The sequence below is a fragment of the Lampetra fluviatilis genome, chromosome 13, assembly GCF_964198595.1.
Source record: "Lampetra fluviatilis chromosome 13, kcLamFluv1.1, whole genome shotgun sequence".
Lineage (NCBI taxonomy): Eukaryota > Metazoa > Chordata > Hyperoartia > Petromyzontiformes > Petromyzontidae > Lampetra > Lampetra fluviatilis.
Window position 1 is genome coordinate 3,815,468 of NC_136287.1, and position 19,598 is coordinate 3,835,065.

Genomic DNA, 19,598 nt, shown 5'->3' on the forward strand with positions numbered 1-19,598 from the left:
CACAAACGTGCCAACCATTGTTTTGTGTACCGTGTGAAATATTTCAGCGTCGAACCACGACCCGCATCTTAAAGAGAGGTGCCTTGCCTCTAGCATCTGGTCGTTCACCAGCATCAATTCAAGCCCGTCAAAACCGGTCCAGCGTTTGATTGTATTTGCATCAATGCCGCTGCAGTTAAGCACTCCCAGAAGCCCGTGGGCCGATGGGTTGTGTAAAAGCAACGTGGAGGGACAGATTTACGAAGAAGAAATTGTCTGCCCAAGTAAGGATGGTCAATGTTGGTCCAACAGTTCCAAACACACGCCGACCCAACGCGGCACGCTTACTGCGCGCTGAACCTACGCACTCCTCTTAGGTCTGATCGACAAGTCCAAATCGTGCCTGCAAACGCTCGTCTCGCGGTAGCAGCGCGTTGACGGTGGGATTGCGCGCGCGTGTGCACGGCCGCGTCGTCGCCACGACGACCCGCGCCGCCGGCGTCTCGCTCACCGGTGCGGTTGCTGTGCGGCGTGGTGCGGTGCAGGGTCCACGGCGACGGCTCGCCGGACCCCGAGCCGGTGGCGGCCGAGATGCGCACGCGGTAGGCGCGGCTCGGCTGCAGGCCGCTCAGCGTCACCTGGGTCTCCCCGCCCGGCACCTCCACCGCGTGCACCGTGTCTGTCGGCAAATACCCCACAGGGCACGTCACTTCGGATGGCACCGCCCAACCCCCCGTCCCCGAACCGCCCCCGCCTCCTTGCCCGCGTGCCGCCCTCGTTAGGTTCGTAGATATTTTCCTCGTATGTAAAGTAAGTCCTCGATTAAGTGTCCCGTTGAGTGAAAAACGCGTTAAGCGAAAAACTATTTTCGCCATAAACGATGTAACGATGAAGTTTGGCTAGATACGATGGTACTACGCAGACAGAGTGAGATGGCCGGACAAATAACCGAGGTTACGCCGCAGCGTTACTGTGTTGTTCCTCGTACTGAATCGTACCGCTCAGCCGCGCGGCTCCGGAAAGTTGTTCACCGTTGGACGCTCACAAACTGCATTGTAACAGTGTGCGTTCCGCGTTATAACGGTGCGCGTTCCGCATTGTGCGGAAAGTGTTCCCCCATGGAAGAACCACGTGATAGCGAAAACGCGTTGTGTGAACACGCGTTAAGCGAGGACTTGCCGTACTAAGAAATGTAACAATCAAAAAGAGTCAACGATTAAAATCAATGAATGATTACGTCTCCTACTGTGTACCAAGAGTGGGTTAGGAAGCGTAATGATTCCTCGACCGATTAAACTATATTATTATGTTACTCGTGATACATGCATGTGCTGTGTGCATCGGATCGTGTGTGTAAGCAGGATGCATCGACAATTTCCGCAGATTGTATGCAAATGAAATGCGAGCGTTCGGGGTGATGGAGCGAACGGGTAACGACAAAAGATACGCATCGCAAACGAGGCGTAAAATCGAGATGAAAATTATTTACTGTTGAATCGTATTTCAACTCGGGCACTGACCATTCTGGTTTCCATTGTGACAAGGAAGATGCATATCATACGGCTCTTGCGTTGGGATAGATAGCAATTAAACGATAAATTAATGAAGTGTTAAACGTATGGCGAACCGGCTTGCGCTGTTTACCCGGTTTTTGCACCAACCCACTAAACATGCCAACATTGGGCCAACTATGTGGTTGGAAACCGTTAGACCAGCGTTGGCGCAGTGTTCCATGTTTACTGGGAAGAGCTAAGCTGGCACGCGGTTCAGTGTGAGAATCTACGCGTGCCATCATGCGCGCTGGCGAGTTGTGTACAGGCTGCGCACGCGTGCGTGGGTGCGTGCGTGGGTGAGTGCATGAGTATGCACGGATGCTGCACGTACGTAGCAGCCGATCCGCGTGTAATAAAAAAAACAGTAGCGCGGGCTGCGCGCTCTCCGCGGCGGATTAGCTTCTACGACAGCCAAATCGAGTTACCAAACCGCAGAGTTGGCAGAAATCCAGGCACGCTCGTTAAGGCGGTGGTGAGGAGTTGGAGCGAGCGAGCGAGCGGCAGCCACCCCCACGCGGGGGCTACGAAACCGTGAGCCATCGGACGTTGAGCTGCGCACACATTGCTTTCGAGCTGGGACGTCCGATCATTTAAACGACTGATCCTCTTCCCCGTTATCGGTTTAATTACGCGACTTATCAGGAGAACTCGAAAGTCTTTGGGAGTCTCACCTTCGTTCCCACGTGCGCCAAGGTTGGTGACGTTACCGGCACGACGGGGCATGGCCTGCATGGGGTGCCCTGCCTTTAAGAGGATGGATATGGTGGCAGTCGCCACCAAAGTTGAAGGGGCCCGAACAATTGACCAACAAAATATTGTCGATCGCAACGTTCACACGGTAAACCGTCGTAACGGGCTAAACGTTTGGGCCCTACGTCGCACGCGCGTGCGTGCGTGCTTGCGTGTGTGCGTGCGTCAGTCGACCCGTGGCACCTGGGTCTGCCCCGTGACCTCCTGCCAGCGGGCGTTCGACACTTCACGTGGCCTCAAGGTGCACAGGACCTGACACAAGCGTCGTGGTGACGTCACCGCCACTTAGTGGCGAATGGCGGTTGTTGTTGTACGAGCGTGCGGCGCCTCACCCTCGCGCTGCGCCGAGTACTCGACCCGGTAGCCCAGCACGCGGCCGCGGCTCTCCGCCCTCTCCAGGGGGAGCCAGCTGACGCGGATGTCTGTGCCGCCGGCACTCGACAGGGAGAGCTGCGGCGCCGCCGACGGAACTGTCACCCAGTCACAAAGCGAGAGAACAGAAACGACGATTAAGAAGAACCACGTGACACCACTGTATAGGATAGGGTTTGGCGGTTGTGCCAGTGGAGCTCCCTCCGATGTGTTTTTTAGAGTTGTGCCAAATTGTTGTTTGGAATGACGTCCGCCGTTCCGCTCCCAAGCGCCGAACAACACACAGCACATTGCGCCAAACGACATGCCAAATACACTCAGGAGAAACTGCACCTCCGTCTCACCTATGAAGCTATGAGCGCTCCGGCGGCAGTGTACACGTGCGGAGAGAAAGTACCGCGCCACTGCGTATCGGATACAAATGTAAAGGCCCTTCATATTGCTTTGGGGGAAAATGCATTTAGGATGCAGCGAATGAGTTTGAAGTCAGCACCCCCTTCCCTCCACAAACGCGCTCCCAATTCCCCGGGGGCTGTAGCCAATCAGGGGGTATTGAGACGATGTTCATTAACGAGGGTGGCGCCGAGGTGCTCTTGACCTGCGGTACGACAACAACGCCTACAACAAGTGAACTTTTTAAGATCGTGGTACAAAATGGAAACCCCGACGTTTCTTTTTCCATCGCCTTAAGGGGCAGGGAAATGTCGGGCTTGCAGAGTAATCGATCGATGTGTTTAATCAATCACCTGTTTCAGCACCGCCCGGTCAAACGCTTTAGCGCCGCTGAGCGGCCGTGATTGATAACGGGGCTTGGTATTTAAGAGCGCTGATTAATTAATTGCCGCAGCTTTCAAAAGAATTGCTGAGCCCATGGTATTCACCGTTAAAAGCTAACGTAATGATATACAACGATAAATAATGACCCTGGTTTTTAATACGGGAGTTTTTTTTGCCCCCCCCCACCACCACCACCGAGCAAAAAATATAAAATAAAAATATCGGCGGACATTTCCCGTGAAAAATTGCATTCTCCGAGAAAAGTATTTTATTGATTTGACAAATGGTCAACGATTAGCAAGGAAAGGGCAGCGAGTGCTGACGTGTGTGCGTGCAAGTGTGGCAGTCGGCGGACGGAGGAATATTTACAAGCGGCTTGTTTAGCAGCGCGTAGGGGTTAAGCTGAGAGAAATAAAGAGACGTCTGTCATTTAGTCGCCTTTGGTCGGCGCGGCCTTGTCTCGGGGAGTCAGGCGGAAAGCTAAAGAACGCTGTGATCGCTATCGCGGCAGGCGAGTGGCACATCGATCGCGACGCAGCAAGCAGCGCGCACTCGACGTTCAAGCGGTGGGGGGGGGGGGATTGACAGAGGGGAGGCGATGCATGGCCTCTCTACTGTGTAGGTTTTCACGGTCGCGACGCACAGCGCTCCGTTGTTGTTGTCACGATGTCCAAACGTAACGATGGTTTATGTGCAGTCAGTCGTGACCAGGTTTGTGCCGCACGCTCGAGAACGTGGTTCAATCACTTTTAATATGAATTCGTTTATTTACGCGGAAATGGTTTTTGTTTATTGGAGGGTTTTTGGTCTGTTGCTCAGTAGCGATTAGGTAAATATTCATATGCCTATTTAAAAACTGGTCATTAGAAAAAAATGTTTGAAATGTAATTTATCACCAGCCCCCATGGTGTTAAGTGCCGTCTACAACCCTTATGAACTCTCTGCCCTCTCTATTCCTGTGCTACGTCAACTATTAGCAATGATTTATTTATATTAATGCAGTGTTATTGACGATTTTTTTTTCGCCTGCTTAATCACGGGTGGCTTCAACCCGGAGTCGAACCCAAGACCTCACCGGTGCCAGCTCAGCGCCACTGTCGCGGCGTTCCTCGCCTGACCTGGCTGGCGACCTCCCCCACTGGCGAGCGCTCACAAAGGGCACCGCGAGAGAGCACGCGCGAGGTCGTGCGCGAGCCCAGAGAGCCGAGTCAGCGCGACGCAGACACAAAAACCTAAATCAATTTGCGGCAAAGCAGAGCGGTGCCCTGGGTTCTGGACGAGAAGCTACAAAAACACAAGGACGTCATCTTCTTCTCGGCAGCCCCAAATAGCGCGGAGCGTGCGCGCATCGCCTCGTCGCGCGATAAGGGATTCGCTCCGGAGCGAGCGATGTCGCTGAATGCGTCCGCGGAGAGGCGCGTCTGAGATAGCGTCGCTCACGCTGCCTCTAAAGTAACGGCAACACAGCCCTGTGTGTGTGTGTAATCGTGTGATCGCGTGTGGGTGCGTGTGTGCGTGGGGAGCGGTAGTGTAGTGGTTAGCACGCTTCGCTCACGGCCAACGACAGTGACAGCTATTTAAACCGGTCCTGGGCCTCCCCTAGGTCGACTCAGGCACAAATGAGTACCTAATGTGGTGTGTAAACATCGTCGAAAGGCGGCCGGGCCATGTCGGCCTTCATAGATGTTCGCTAACAGCACTTACCCCAAGTCTGTTCAGGCTGTACGGGGGATGTGTGTACGTGAACGTCTCATCGTGTGAATGCGAGCATGAGAATGCGAGCATGTGTATGTGTGAATGTGTACACATCCACACTACATAGAGATACATTGTATACATGCACACTGCATAGAGACACACTACAGTCACACTACATCGAGGTACAATGTACACGTCCATACCAAAAAGAGATACTATACATTAAATACATCCACAGAGATGCAATGTATACGCACGGACTACAAGTAAATACAGGTAGTCCCCGACTTACGATGGTCCGACTTACGATATTTCGATCTTACGATATCGATATGACAAAATTGTAAAATATTTTAAATTTGGCGCGGCAGGCAAACGCAGCAGCGTACGAGGTACGATACTGTACGTTGAAATTTCATTTTAGGGTTACCACGATACGATACGTTCAATGCATCTTAAAAGTTTTTATAGCAGATAGGATTGTTTCCTATAGGTAGGCTAAGAATTTACCTTGTTTTTTTACTTTACATTTTACTGTGCAATACAGTATTGTAATTAATAAATACATACAGTATATAGTTTATACAATTACGGTACTATAAATTGCTCTGTTTTGCTAAATTATCACCATTCTTTAAGACTTCTGGGTAGGCTAGGCCATCTTCGACTTACGATATTTTTGACTTACGATGGGGTCGTCGTAACGCATCTCCATCATAAGTCGGGGACTACCTGTACATTGTATACATCCACACCACATACCCTACAGAGCAACACGGTACGTACATCTACGCCACACGGGAGCTACGCCGGAGGGGTTCCACACCGCACCTCTCCGCACCGTCGCGTCCCGCGATCGGCCCCCGACTCACCGTCCTCGGGCGTGCTCACGGTGAGCAGCTGCGAGGTCTGGCTGGCGCCTCGCTGGCTGTAGGCCACCATGTAGATGGTGTAGTTGGTGTCGGGCTCCAAGTCTTTCAGCAGGAACTCGGCCGTGTCGTTGTTCACCGCGAACTGGTACTCCTCGTTGTTTATGCCTACGATGAGTGGGCGGGGGGGGGGCGGCAATTGACCGCGTCCAAGCCATCGTCAGCATCATCGTTGTCATGCACGCCATCGTCATTCAATGTTGGCTGCCGTTATTACAGTTGTCAACCTCTGAAGGTGTCCCGCTAATACATGATGATCTGAATAAGCATACTCTACCTCGTGCGTGCTTTGCATCTCCCCAATGAGCAAGCATCAGGAGAGGCGACAAACGACGGACGTATAGAATCTTCGACCCGAATGAATTGCACGGCGTAGGTTTTATTTCTTTCTTCGTGGTGCTGCTGCACAGCTCTGGAATTTGTGTGTTCAGGATCGACCGTGTGTTGTTCACTTTATTTATTGAGGAAGCTCGCAACAAGTGGGTTTAAATGTCAGACATGATGCCGAACAACACGCGGTATAACCGAAAACGACATCGGAGAGCTGACCAGAATGAATGTTATCATCCTGATGTTCTTCACTGTCATCATCATCGCTGCTGCTGTGGTGGCAGTGGTGATAATGTATTTTCATTATCCGCATGGATGGATATTGTGCGATGGCTTTCAGTGAAAGAAGACGGCAACTTTTAATGACTGACCCTGACGTTTAATGATGTGATCTGTGAACTTGCACCGACTTATCCCATGGAACTCCAAGTACAAACCCTCTCGGACACTACAATCAGTGGACTCCCATCTCCTTGTGTCCCACCAACCCAACCCGACTGACAGACGCTTTGTCAAAGGAGCTCCAACATTACCGCACCATCTTCCCTTTCAACTTCAGTCGCGTCCTTCGTGGGTTTTTGAGTCACACCCAAAAACCACGGTTCTGCTGCAAGGAATTATTAAAATTGTCAAAATTATGAGAAGCGAGTGAGTGGTACAGCAATCTTGATTTGAAGCTTTCGTGACTGCAGGAATCCATACTCCTTGGTTCTTTTGGTAACTTTACCGAAATAACCAAAGAGAGTGGTAAACCTCGATTTAAAGCTTTCGTGACTGCAGGGATTCATTTTCTTGGTTCTTTCGGTAAAGTCACGTAGAAGGGAAATAATAAAATAATAAAACAACAAAACAAAAACATAATAACATTTGGATTTTTATTATTTTATTATTTCCCTTCTACGTGACTTTACCGAAAGAACCAAGAAGAAGAGTGGTAAACCGTTGAATGCTGCCCGATTCACATTTGAGTGTGGCATGGGGGCATGCGATGTGTTGTCTGATTGTATGGCTTATGAGAAGTGGATGTGTGGTAAACGATGTGCTAAACGGAATGCGTGGTAGGCAATTGAATGCTGGCTGATGAACGTTTGAGTGCGGTATGATTATGATGATGTGACGTATAGATTTATTGTCAGGCCCCTTGGAGTGTCGTTCATTGATGACAAATCCATTGTTTTTGAGTTGTACGCCTTTTGGCGTCATCTGGTCCAACACCAATGGAAACTAAGCTCTAAGAAAAGCTGTCTCGGGTGTGGACCAATCAACTTCAAGGACAGTGCATATCATTATCAGAGTTGTTTCTTTTTGTTTGCATTTTGACTGCTTGTGTTGTGGTTATTGCAAACATGATGCCTTGTATAAAGGTGTCAGTTTTGTACCAGTTTAAAGGGTAAAACCCTACTACTAAATCCATTGTTATTACTACTATTCAAATACCTTGGCTGCATTGGGTTTCTATTTAAACTCTCAAATGCTATTCGATAGACTCACTCACTGGCGCGCCACGCAAAGAGCATACGCTTCTATCGGGCCGACACTTTTCCAATTAAAGGAGAGAAAGAAAACGTGTGATTATTTCCTTTTTTTTCTCACCCTAAAACAAAGTGTGCATGTGTTTGTGGTTTTTTTTCTTCTTCTGTGGGAACAGAAGCAGCCACATTTCCTGGTCGGTGACAGGGAATGAACGCGGGGGGAGTGGGGAGCTGCACTGGTGCATTCAACACCCAATCGAATTCACATGCTAATCCACCATAAAGCACCATCTGTCCCTTCTTAGCAATCGTCGACGCAACACACACACCAATTTCAGTGTACATATTTCTCTTTCTTTCTCCGTAATGATGTCAGGGCTTTGCTCGCGCAGCGTGATGTTTGCTTTAAACCCTCGGCATTAAAAACAAAATAAAAGGCCTCTGGAATTTGGGGGGTTTTTTTCCTGCAGGGAGTGACGCTGCGAGCGCTAACGCAGATGCTGCTGCCGCTGCGTATGAATTACCGGGACTTTTTTTTCACGCCTTACGCTGCCAGGTCGGGTTTCTCCCGACGTTACTCTTCGTGGATTCGCGTGAGGTGTTGATCTCGCGCTCTCTCTCCTCACCATCGTCTCGATGGCTGCGTTGTGACTACAAGAAATCGTGTTTATTGTAAAATCCTCCACACAGTGCTCCCACTCGGTTCGGAAAATGTACCAACGTGCTTCTTGGTCCTGCCCAGATGTTCATCGTGTATATATATAACCGTTATTCAATAATTCTAGATTTGAAGCTTTCGTGACTGCAAGGATTCATACTCTTAGGTTTTTTCGGTAAAGTCACGTAGGTAAAAAAATAATAAAATAAAATAATAACAAATGAAAATAAATCAATTAAATCACGACGTTTCGGAGGCAACACAAGTCTCCGTCTTCAGGTGGGACCGTCACAGCTAAATTTACTGTATCAAGTGAGGATTTCTCCTCACTTTTACTGTCTCAAGAGGACGTTATTCAATAATTTAATTCGCATGTGTTCTGCATCAATTATTCCTACCGCTAAAGATTGTCTCTCCAGTGCATAGCATCTTCGCGGTTGTGCTATGCAGCTCCGATGTGTCTTCGGGTTGTACCGCGTGTTGTTTGGCATGATGTCCGACGTTTCACTCCGCGTGGAGGCAGCTCTGTCAGGAACCGTCCAGGAACATCGGACAGCCAGGACATTTGTCTTCGATGCCTTCTACCTCCAGTACCGCTTACTGGAAACACAGTGACCGCTCTCTCAGATGTGCTGCATCTCAGTCAGACTTACCACACTCCGATGAAGGAAGCCAGTAGACAAAACAACGTTTCGTGTTTGGCTTCCAAAATTGCATGAAATGGCAGCTCTAGAACACCTGGGTGCTGCTACCCGTGGGGAAATGAGCAAATACAGCAGCACCTGGGACCCTTTCTAGAAGCCAATCACTATCCACCAAATTAATAGGATAGACGTTTTTCTTAACCCCTCCCTCCCTCTGGCGTTGGCACCATTCCCTGGGCAGGAGCATTGGGGATGCCCCTGCCTGAACACATCGTTTTCAAGCAGAAAAGGCACCAGTTATCATATATCACAGTCCAGCGGAGGAAATAATTCAGTGTTATTTCCTCTCCCGTTGATGTCCGTTGTTGCGTTTTGCGTCGCGCGTTCGTGTACTTGTCCGTTCTCGCACCAGGGGTGGAGATAATAACCTCCGAGCTGCCCTTAATTTGTGCTTTCTCCGCAGGCCGCATTTGATCGATAAAACGAATGCGAGAGAATATCCTCCACGCAGTCCTCAGACTCGCGTAGACTCGTGCAGGCTTGTGCAACAATAAATTGCGTGTTTAAACGATTGTGGTTTTTAAAACTCCCAGTTCTAACGCCCCCCACCCCCCCCCCCCCCCAGTGTTCTCCCCCCCACCCCAGCGCACCCCCTGCCATGGTTTTAGATTTTTGGCGATTACCAATTTCTTACATTCATATGCAAATCAAGGCAATATACACTGATTACTTGGTGATGCTGCATTGACAGTGGTGGACAAGCACGATTAACAAAAAACAACACATTCGTCAACAGCACGAGCTTCAAAGAAAAATCATACAATTAATCTCTCTGGCAGAAGAAGGGCCATTGCCCGAAACATCACCGATATTTTTCTCCCTGTTAAACGCAGCGTTGTTGATGAATGTGTTGCGTTGTTTCCAACATGCGCTTGCGTGGACCTGACAGTTGTAATCGCGGAAAGCTGCACTGCGGGGGGTGGCCGGGAAACGCTGATGCAACCCGCGATGGGTGTATCCCACGGGTTGAACAGCCCGGACTTCGTTGAGCCGAGGGTTCCACGGAGCCCATGATTAATGTATTCCTGGGATGTGCAGCCCACGGAAGTTGTTGCAGAGGACTCGTGCGTATCCCAAGGGCCACACAGCCGCGAGCTCGTGTAGCCCAAACATAGCGGGCCTGCAGACTACGTCGCTCCGTGCAGAGACACTATAGCCGAGGAGTTGGCTGTCATCTGAGCCAGGGAGTCGAACCATTGTGTGTGTGTGTGTGTTAGACGCTGCCCCATGTTCTATCCCCTCAGCTAGAGTGCCTCTACTCCGACACTACGAAACTCTGGACCGGATTCAACATAAAGTGTCTCATCAGCAGAGCCAGGCTTGCTCGAACCAATGCTGGTGAACCTGCCAGATTACACAATACACAACTCGTACAGCAGATTACACAACGCGCGATCATTTTTTTTTGGCGAACACAGGCGGGGTCGATCGCCGTCACTCACCGACGGCCTTCTGGTAGTGGATGGAGAACCCGATGATCTCTCCGCTGTGCTGTTCGGGCCTCTCCCAGCCGATGACGAGCGCCACGCTGGACTGCACCGTCGCACGCAGGTTGCGTGGCGGGCCCGGCAGGCCCTCGCGGATCGTGACGGTGAGGCGAGCCGAGGCGCACGCCGAACCCACCCCGTTCTCGGCCACGCACTGGTAGGGCCCGGCGTCCTCGACGGCCAGCTGGTTGATGACCAGGTTGTGGTTGTTCTGGATGCGCACGCGCCCGTTGGAGAGGATGCGCCGGCCGTTCTTGAGCCAGCGGATGACGGGCGGCGGCTCGCCCTCCACCTTGCAGATGAAGCGTGCGGTGCCGGCGCGGGCCTTGCTCAGCGTCTCGGGGGGCTGCGTGATCGCGGGGGGCACTGGGGAGAGAGGGGTCGGCGTGGCGCGCGGACCGCAGAGACGTCAATCGGTCAATGTGGACGTTTGTGATACACGCACAGTCATTTGGTTTAAGATGCATTTTTCTCCGTAAATATAAGATCAAGCACTCGCCAAACTGCTAATGCGGTGAGTACAATCCATCACACACTGCCTTATTTTTTTTTAAGATAAAGATAAACTTTATTTAAAACATTAATTCCAGAGTCATGTCAACCACCAGAGGGAGCTCACACAAACAGCACCACCGCCGTGAAGACAGGAGTTTGAGAACACAACACGACAAATCGGAACACATTCAACCGTCTGTGAATTGCACTGCCAAATGTCCCCCCTTTCTCCACGTCTCCTCTGGACAAGCGCCATTTGAGTTTGGTGTGCCGAGGTAGCGCCTGGCAGTTCGTGTTGTGGCGGTTTTGGTTATCGTACAAGGTTGTTGCTGCCCTGTCTACATCTGCGCGACAACAACAAAAACAACCAGGGAGGGGAACGTAATTCCAGCCACTGCGATTTTTATGGCAAAAGCAGCCTCTCTATTATCTCGTCTTACTCTCGAAACAAACAAATAGCAAGTACAGTTTGAAATGCAATCCGTTAAATAGTGGGCCGGTGGGAACGGAGACATTTACGTTGCATTGATTTAAAAGCATTTAATTGTTTATGAGTATTTAATAATAATATAAGAACATCAATAACGCTCTTTTTTTTCTGACCTTACTGAGTCTCATGACTTTTTTGCCAAGAGGGTCCTGCATTGGGATGTTTGGCCAGTTGCACTCAGAGTGCTGCGTACATCGCGCACTGCTCTGACCACTCCAACCACAGCTTCCCATATCATGTACTCCACTCACTCCCCAAATACTCACACACACACATTTATAAAGACAAAGATGCCCCGTATAGTCTTCACGGACTGTTGGAGCAAGTGCTGTTAGCGAGCCCCGATTCAGGACGGCACATTGCAAAATGGGGTTGTGTGGCCAGCATCAAGCTCAGCAACCTTTATCTCCCCCGTGCTGAGGTTTAAACACTGCACCGGGTACTCATTTCATGCCGAGTTGACCCAGGGGATGCCCAGAACCAATTCAGTTAGTAAGTAAAACTCAGTTTTATGTAGCACCATTCACATAAGGCCTCACAGCGCTCAACGACACAATTCTGTAAAACCACTCAACATTAAAACTAAAGAGTAAAACAAACCTAAACAGACGGATATGCAAGAGAAAATACATTAGTTTTCAGATGAGCCTTAAACACCTCGACTGACGGAGCGTCCCTGATGGACTGGAGATAGACATTCAACAAACGAGGCGCCTGACTACTGAAAGCTCTATCACCCATTGAATGCAGATTTATCCTTGGTATACATCAGGTGTTATAACCCCTGATGTTAGCAGTATGCCAACCACTATACGGCGACTCACCACACTCACACGCACTCACTCACACACGCACATTCATATAAGACACATGCAACTGGACACGCTCTCTTTCCATATTGCTTTTGGCTGGCGGATGCGGCAGTGCAGTGGCACAGTGCACAATGGTGAAATGCGGTGGTGCGATGTTGTGGTGAGGGGTTTAGCCGTGGTGCGGTGTGTGTAGTGGCAGTGCGACACAGCGGTGTGGGGTGAATTGGAGTAAACTGTGCTCAGCAGCGGTTTGGTGCGGCACAGTGCGTAGCAACAGTGCAGCGTTGGTGTGGTGTGGTGCGCATCAGTGGCGTGGTCTACGTATGTGTGTCAGTCAACCCATGGCACCTGGGTCTGTCCCGTGACCTCTTGCCAGCGGGCATTCGATACTTCACGTGGCCTTAAAGTGCACGTAGCCTCGCACAAAGACCGTGGTGACGTCACCACCGCGAAGTGGCGAATGGCAGTTGTTTTTGTTGTGTTCGTTGAACTTCTTTTGCACCGCACGTAGCCAACCGTGCTAATGGGAGGGCGCGCGCAAGGCTGTGGGCGGCTTGCCAGTGTGTGCTGCGGTGCGATCCGAGTGCTCGGCGGCAAAGCGCCCGTCCCTACCCAGCACGGCTAGCTGCGCCGTGGCGGTGGTGAACTGCCGCGAGCCGAGCTTGTTGACGCGGCAGACGTACGTGCCGGCGTGGACCGCGCGCACGCGGACAAACAGCAGGTTGAAGCGGCCGAGCACCGCCGCGTCTGGGCTGATGGGCATCCCGTCTGTCAGGTGGTGGGGTGGGGAGGGAGGAGACGTGGGAGAGAGACGGGAACGCGTTCACTAGACGGGACTTTTCTGAGCGCCGGAGGCAGCTGCTGGCGTCGGAATTGGCACGTCTTGCGAAGCTACTTGGGAGTCAAAAAAAGGACAAGATCAGGAACGATGATACTATAGGAAAAAAAGTGTTGGTACAAAAAATGATTTTTTTTCTGGAAGAAAGCATTGTAGGAGTTTTCTTAAAGAAAAAATCCTCGAGTAATATGGACATGACAGACTTTGAGCATGAGCGTTGGCCACGATGGTGAAGGGAAAGTGAGGACAGGGAAAGCCGAGGAAAAAGGTGGATAAAAGGAGGACATGTAAGGCCGAAATAATTGGTGAGCCATTGCTCACGTGGCATGGACCCAGCTGCCTCCAAAGGCTGGGAAGGGATGATGATGATGAAGTAGCGAAAGCCTGAAATCGCAACGCAAGAAAAAAATATAATTCCACACCGAACCAAACATCAACAACAGGCAATGGAGGTCAGATCACAAAAATGCCTGCGCAACGCGTGCGTGCGTGCACGAGGGAATGATGATTGCTTATCGAAGGTTGGTAAACATGAAGAGCTGGTACGAGGATGTCATTATCGCCCTTAAGGGATAAAAAAAACGACAACAAATGACTGCCTGCGCAGCAAACTGGATTTCTGCGCGCTTGGCGGGGTGCATGCACGTCCTCTGGTACCGCGTCCCATTGAGTGGACGCAGCTGGAAGCTGTTGCTGCAGAGATGGCAGCTTTTCGAGTGGCGGTGGCGTATTTATCTTTGTACAAAGCAACGTTACGCTGGGGGCCACAGGCCGCCGAATGTGTTTTTTTCTTCCCCACGTTAAAATAGCTTCAAACGACCCGGACAACATGTCGAACAACACGTGGAACCAGCAGGACACACAACCGCGAAATCCTACGCTGTAGCAACCTCTTGCTGTTATATTCATTTTTACTCAGGCCTTCCTTGTACAAGAGAGACTTCTGGTCTCAATGAGCTATTACCTGACATTAAATACATTGCATTGTACTGTTTACATGTTTACTTATCATGCAGAAGCAGGCCAGCAAATCCCAGCTCATTACAATTTTTTTGGAAATGCAAAGAAGTTTAGAGGGAATTGAAGGGATATTTGGAAAGATAAATACTTAACGGACTGGGAGAAAAAAAATACGCTAGTTATGGGTAAATTGATTCAATAATCCTTCAATACGACCAGCAATTTGCCTAATAAATTGTCTCAGGATATTAAAAAAATGTGAAATACATGAAAATACAATTACGGGTTAACAGCTGGCAAAGTGGGACCAGGGAGAGTGTATACTTTTGTCAATCATCACGAGAGTGTTTTCCCTCCTCTTAATTGCCGTCATTTTCGTAGAGTTTAGCCGCTATTTTCAACTGCACCGATTCAGCAGCCGGGCGATGGCGGTTTTGTAATGCCCAGCGATTAACTTCTGTTGGATTTACGAACATGAACTTTTGTTAATTTGAGACGCCAATTTAAACCGGTATTTTAAAAAAAAAAACTCTTTTTGTATGGTTTTCAATGTTATTCCAATTGTGCTATCGGCATCGAGTAATAAGAAGAAGTGTCCAGATTTATTGAATAGCAGTGCATGAGCCTTATGTTAAGAGTATGGCCTGCAGAAAGAGATATCACTGAACCGCTTGACATCAATTCAAGCGAACCTCTTATCCACTAGACTGCACCTTCACACATTCCCTTCCACCACAGATATCACATGACAGTAAAAGTGAGCTTTGTCATTTGCAGAATCTCAGAACATTTTTGCCAAATGAAGGGAGAGATCACGTTAATGTGATCGTTCATTTCTGAAGTCATTGGTGAAAAAATCAGCTCACTACACCCATTATAATCACGAGACACTTAGATCCAAATTTGAACCCAGCTAATCCAGTTGCTTGTTCAGTGCCCTTTCTCTTTCAAATCACAGTTACTGACTACAGGCCCAAAAGCCCAAAAAGCTAACAGCTTGTTGCTAACCGCTTGGTGTTTCATCCCTTTTTGGCTGGTGTTCAGCAACCGTGCTAAACAAAAAAATGCCTTAGATAATCAGATTAAAGTAACCCATTGCTTGTAACGTCCCACTCCTCAAAACTGGAGGGATGTTTACCAAATATCCCCACTTGCTCTGAAAATTGGACCATTGCAGACAGTGACTCTTGCTTTGCTGTAGTTCACCATTAAGCGTCTTTGCAGGTTAAAGGCACCCACGTGTGTGAGACTAGATGGCAGAGTAATGGTTAGGCTGCGGGGTCTCAAAATGGACTAAAGTAATCGGCTAATCGTTCCGGCCGCACGGTGATTGACGGCACTGACCGAGGCGGCTCCAGGAGACGATGGGGTCGGGGGTGCCCGTCGCGAGGCACTCCAGCACGGCCGAGCGCCCGGCCACCACCGTCACGTTCTGCGGCCGGACCACAATCGCCGGGTCCTGGGACTCGTTCTTCTCTCCTGCGCACGCACGCACGCACGCCGACGGCAGCGGTCAGCCGGGCGAAAGGTTTACGTAACCGGCAGCGACGGCTCGTCGATCGAAGTAAATAACGTGGGCTTCGTGGTGCAAACGCCAAAGTGTAACCGTGAGCAAACGGAGCTGCGTGAACCGAGAAGGCGTACGGACGAGAGCAAGGGAGCGCACTGTTTCATACCGAACGTAAACCGTGTGACACTTCAAAAGGTTCATTGCGTCATCTATACGAGCACACTCATCGTCCGCAGCAGCAGCCATGATCTATCCACTGCGCGATGAAGGTAGTGACCTCTTTGCTGTTGTAGTCGTTGCCATCTCTCACATTCTCGCAATGCAAACATCCGTCTAGCTCCTGCACGTGAGCGGATTTCACAGCTCCATCTCCGCAGTGCAGGTGACCTCAGGAAAGCTTACTCTTGACTCTCACTCTGTTGTTTGTCTCAATCACTGGAACATCATCCCTTCGAGCCATGTGCCCTGCTCAAGCCCTAACTTACTTTTATTAGGCCTCAATACGATTCCTTTAGATTTTACAGCAATTACTGCGTTGGGTTTCGCGGATTTGCTGTACAGGTCTCCGATATGCTTTTGTGTCGTACCGCGTGTTGTACGGAACGATGTCCGACGTCTCGCTTTCAGAAGGAGAAGCTTCCATCAACACGTGGAGCGAAACGTCGGACATCATGGAAAACAACACGCGGTGCACGCCGAAAAACACATCGGAGTGCTGCGCACAATTTCGTAAAAAAAGAAACCAGCCACATACTCGCAAAATAAGCAAGTAAATTTGGGGTGAAACAAAAAATAAACCATTTAACTGTCCCATTGCTGATGCATGCGAGCAGCTCTGAGTGATGGGAAGCCACACACGAGGCCTGACGAGCGCTGAAAGACAGCTGTTTGCACGGCCGATCTGCAGCAGCAGCAGTAGCAGCAGCTTTTCCCTGAAACCCCACTCTTAACAGCGGGTTGCTATTACGCAACGAGCATAGCCGAGTGCGTGACAGCCTACATTTACGGCGTGTGGATAAAGCGCGACGTATCTGCACGGGAGGTCTGCACCTTGGGTAGGGGGGGGGGAGAGCGCTTTCGTGGCACCACCACACAAACGCCATGGCATTTGCGCGGTGGCAGACTTCGGTGGCCGTTAATAGGCCGTCTGCCTCGAATCAAACAGTTCAGGTCAAGTGGAGAAAACAAAAAAAAATGGCTCAGAGCCTGTTAAAAAGAGGCGGTCGGCAAAAACGTGAGCATCAAGCAAAGCAAGTCGTAAAAAACATAAAGCACCACATCCAATTTGACATTCTCGCGCTGCGTACGGCCGTGCGTGGCGTACGCGCCTCGCTGCGGCACGCATCCCTGAAATATTTCTCGTCTGCATCACGGCGCCTGGTGAACAAAAGAGTGGCTTAATTGCTGCGTCTGCCTGTCAGGAGAAATCCTGCATGGCACGGTGAAGTGCAAGTCACATCTGGTCAGCAGTCAGCTGATGGGCAAGATATATACTGTCGCTTTTTAAATAAAACGTGGAGGGGGGGTGATTCAAATGGTTAATTCTGAAAAGGACCAAAAGCTCTATCTTGCCCACGAGCCCCTCCCGTCTGTCCCACATCTGCCCACTTAAAGGCTGAACATAAGCATTTCTCAGAATGCACGGTTAATTTCGGGCACGTCAAGAGCCTTTAGGTACGCCTCAAATTAACTCCATTCAACAACGGAGGAGAGCGGCAGCAGTCGGCGCCCCGAGCAATCAACGACAAGAATCGTTATCAATTCACTCCCCCCCCCCAGAAAGCAAGAGCTTAGCTCGATAACATTCATAATCCATTTTTTCGCCAAGTAAATAACATACAAAAAATAACACTGACAGAGAGGCACGTCCACGGCAGCACTCAATTTCTCCTTTAACTCGTTTTCCGCCGCACGTTCATACCGCCCGGCGAAGCGAGCGAGCGAGCGGGCAGCCGGGCCTTGCTCGGCGGTTTTGGCGTGACGCGGAGACGCCAAAAAACTTTGGGCAAAATTCAAGGGCGTCAAACAGTTTCGCGTCGAGATCTTTCCCAGCGACGATGGCCTCCTCCCGTGTTACGGTCTCCCCCCCCCCCCCGCCACAGCGCACGTGAAACTCGTGGCAGGGCCGCGGGGCGATCACGGGAATGGGTTAATTAACGAGGCCCCAACGCCCTATTTGGGAGGGATGTTATCCACGCGGCTCGCGAAGGTCTTTGTTCGACGCCCGCCCGCTCGCTCGCTCATTCGCCCAATCTTCCTCCCGTTCCTCGGCGGGGGCCTCACATTGGCGGCACAGGATGCGCATACAAAACGTGCCCACAGATTGTGTCTGCTGACACGGAGGCAGCACGGTATCCGGTGACGACCGGGGCGGAGGCCGAAGCGTGGACCTTGACAGCCACTAAAACACAATGCGTGGAGGACAAACGGTATCGTGTCTCAATTTTTTTGTCACCCCCTCCCAAACCCTCCCCTCCCCCCACGACCATCCCATATCCCCCTCTTTCTCCCATACCCCTTCCCTGTCCGAGATGGGATTTTTTTCTTCTCTCCCTCTAACAGTCAATGAGTAATGGCAGCCATCTCGAGAAGGTCACTCTGACTGGCGACCATTTTCGTGGGCAAAGCATCATGGGAGAGTGACGGCAGGAGGAGCAGCATCTTCACGAGGCCCTTGCAAGACGGAGGTTTTACGCATCGCTCGGCGATGTGCTTTTGAGTTGCGCGCGGCACAAGCCGAACGCTCATCGGAGAGAGCCGCGTGGCACAACTGCCAAAAAGCTAAGCAGTGAAGGGTGATGTGTCCGTGTCTGTCAGGTGTCTGACGTCTGGTGCTGGTGGTGATTCGTGGCCGTCACTCTGAAATATACCGCCCAGGTCCCGAGTTGTATTTGCAGGGTGAAATGTGTAGGTGGTGTGGCCCTCCTCTAGGTTGATTCAACACAAATTGAGCACCAAGTGTCGTTTAATCATGCCTCAACTGGAGTGAGGGACGGGGTGTTAGCAATTAATAATATACGTGGAATAATAAAGTAATTGATTTAATATGGATTCTAGTCCATGTCAGAGAAAATTGGAGTACCCAGAGAAAACCCACACATATGAAAGGAAAACATGAAAAGGTCCATAAAGATGCATTCAGCAAAGCATTTGCTGTACTGCCACCACATAGCCAGCTCTTATCCTGAAATGTGTATAAGTTACAAAAACAAATATCCTGTCCACAGTGAGTCTTTCCTAGGTTAACAACCGTATCCATCATTATTTTTGTTATGAGGCCCAAAATGTGGTTCAACGAATCGTAAGTTAAATCTCAAACGGGGCACCTCCATAATGAGAACTACGGCTGATTAGGTCGGTCGGCGAGCGGGGCGGGGCAGGGCGACATTTAAAGTGGAGCATGCTGCAGCAATTATTTGAAAATTGTAATTGCCCATAATTACCACCGCCTTACAAAAAAAACCCACACACACACACAAACGACGATGTGCAAAGCAGGTTGAGTAACGTGGAAGCGTCGAGTTGCGGCGACGGCCAGCAGATTTTTTGCGGCGACTCGTGCGTTGACGGCGCAATAGGAAGACGTGGAAGTCGAGAACGTGCGCAAGATCGTCGGGCGGGCTTGGGCAAGGCGCGTCGGTCGAAACGACGATGGCCGTTGGTTGAGACCAGCGATGGCGAAAAGAGTGGAACGCGCCGGAGAGGACTCTAGTCATTAAACACTTTCATTTTATTTTCTTTGACCAATTAAGGCTCACTGACGTACAGTGCTCTTTTTTTCAGG

General features: G+C 50.3%; 1 protein-coding gene across 2 annotated transcripts in view; it reads right to left on the reverse strand.

Annotated features, from left to right (window-relative positions):
- The window catches only part of LOC144935435 (immunoglobulin superfamily DCC subclass member 4-like), a 135,676-nt gene that overhangs the window by 12,056 nt on the left and 104,022 nt on the right, over positions 1-19,598 (reverse strand). For both annotated transcript variants that reach the window (XM_078862069.1, XM_078862068.1), the window contains exons 5-10: positions 15,649-15,783; positions 13,119-13,274; positions 10,665-11,075; positions 6,002-6,166; positions 2,615-2,752; positions 491-658 (exon numbers count right to left, since the gene is read on the reverse strand). In XM_078862069.1, coding sequence (XP_078718195.1) covers positions 491-658; positions 2,615-2,752; positions 6,002-6,166; positions 10,665-11,075; positions 13,119-13,274; positions 15,649-15,783 — 1,173 coding nt within the window. The remainder of the gene's footprint in view (positions 1-490; positions 659-2,614; positions 2,753-6,001; positions 6,167-10,664; positions 11,076-13,118; positions 13,275-15,648; positions 15,784-19,598) is intronic.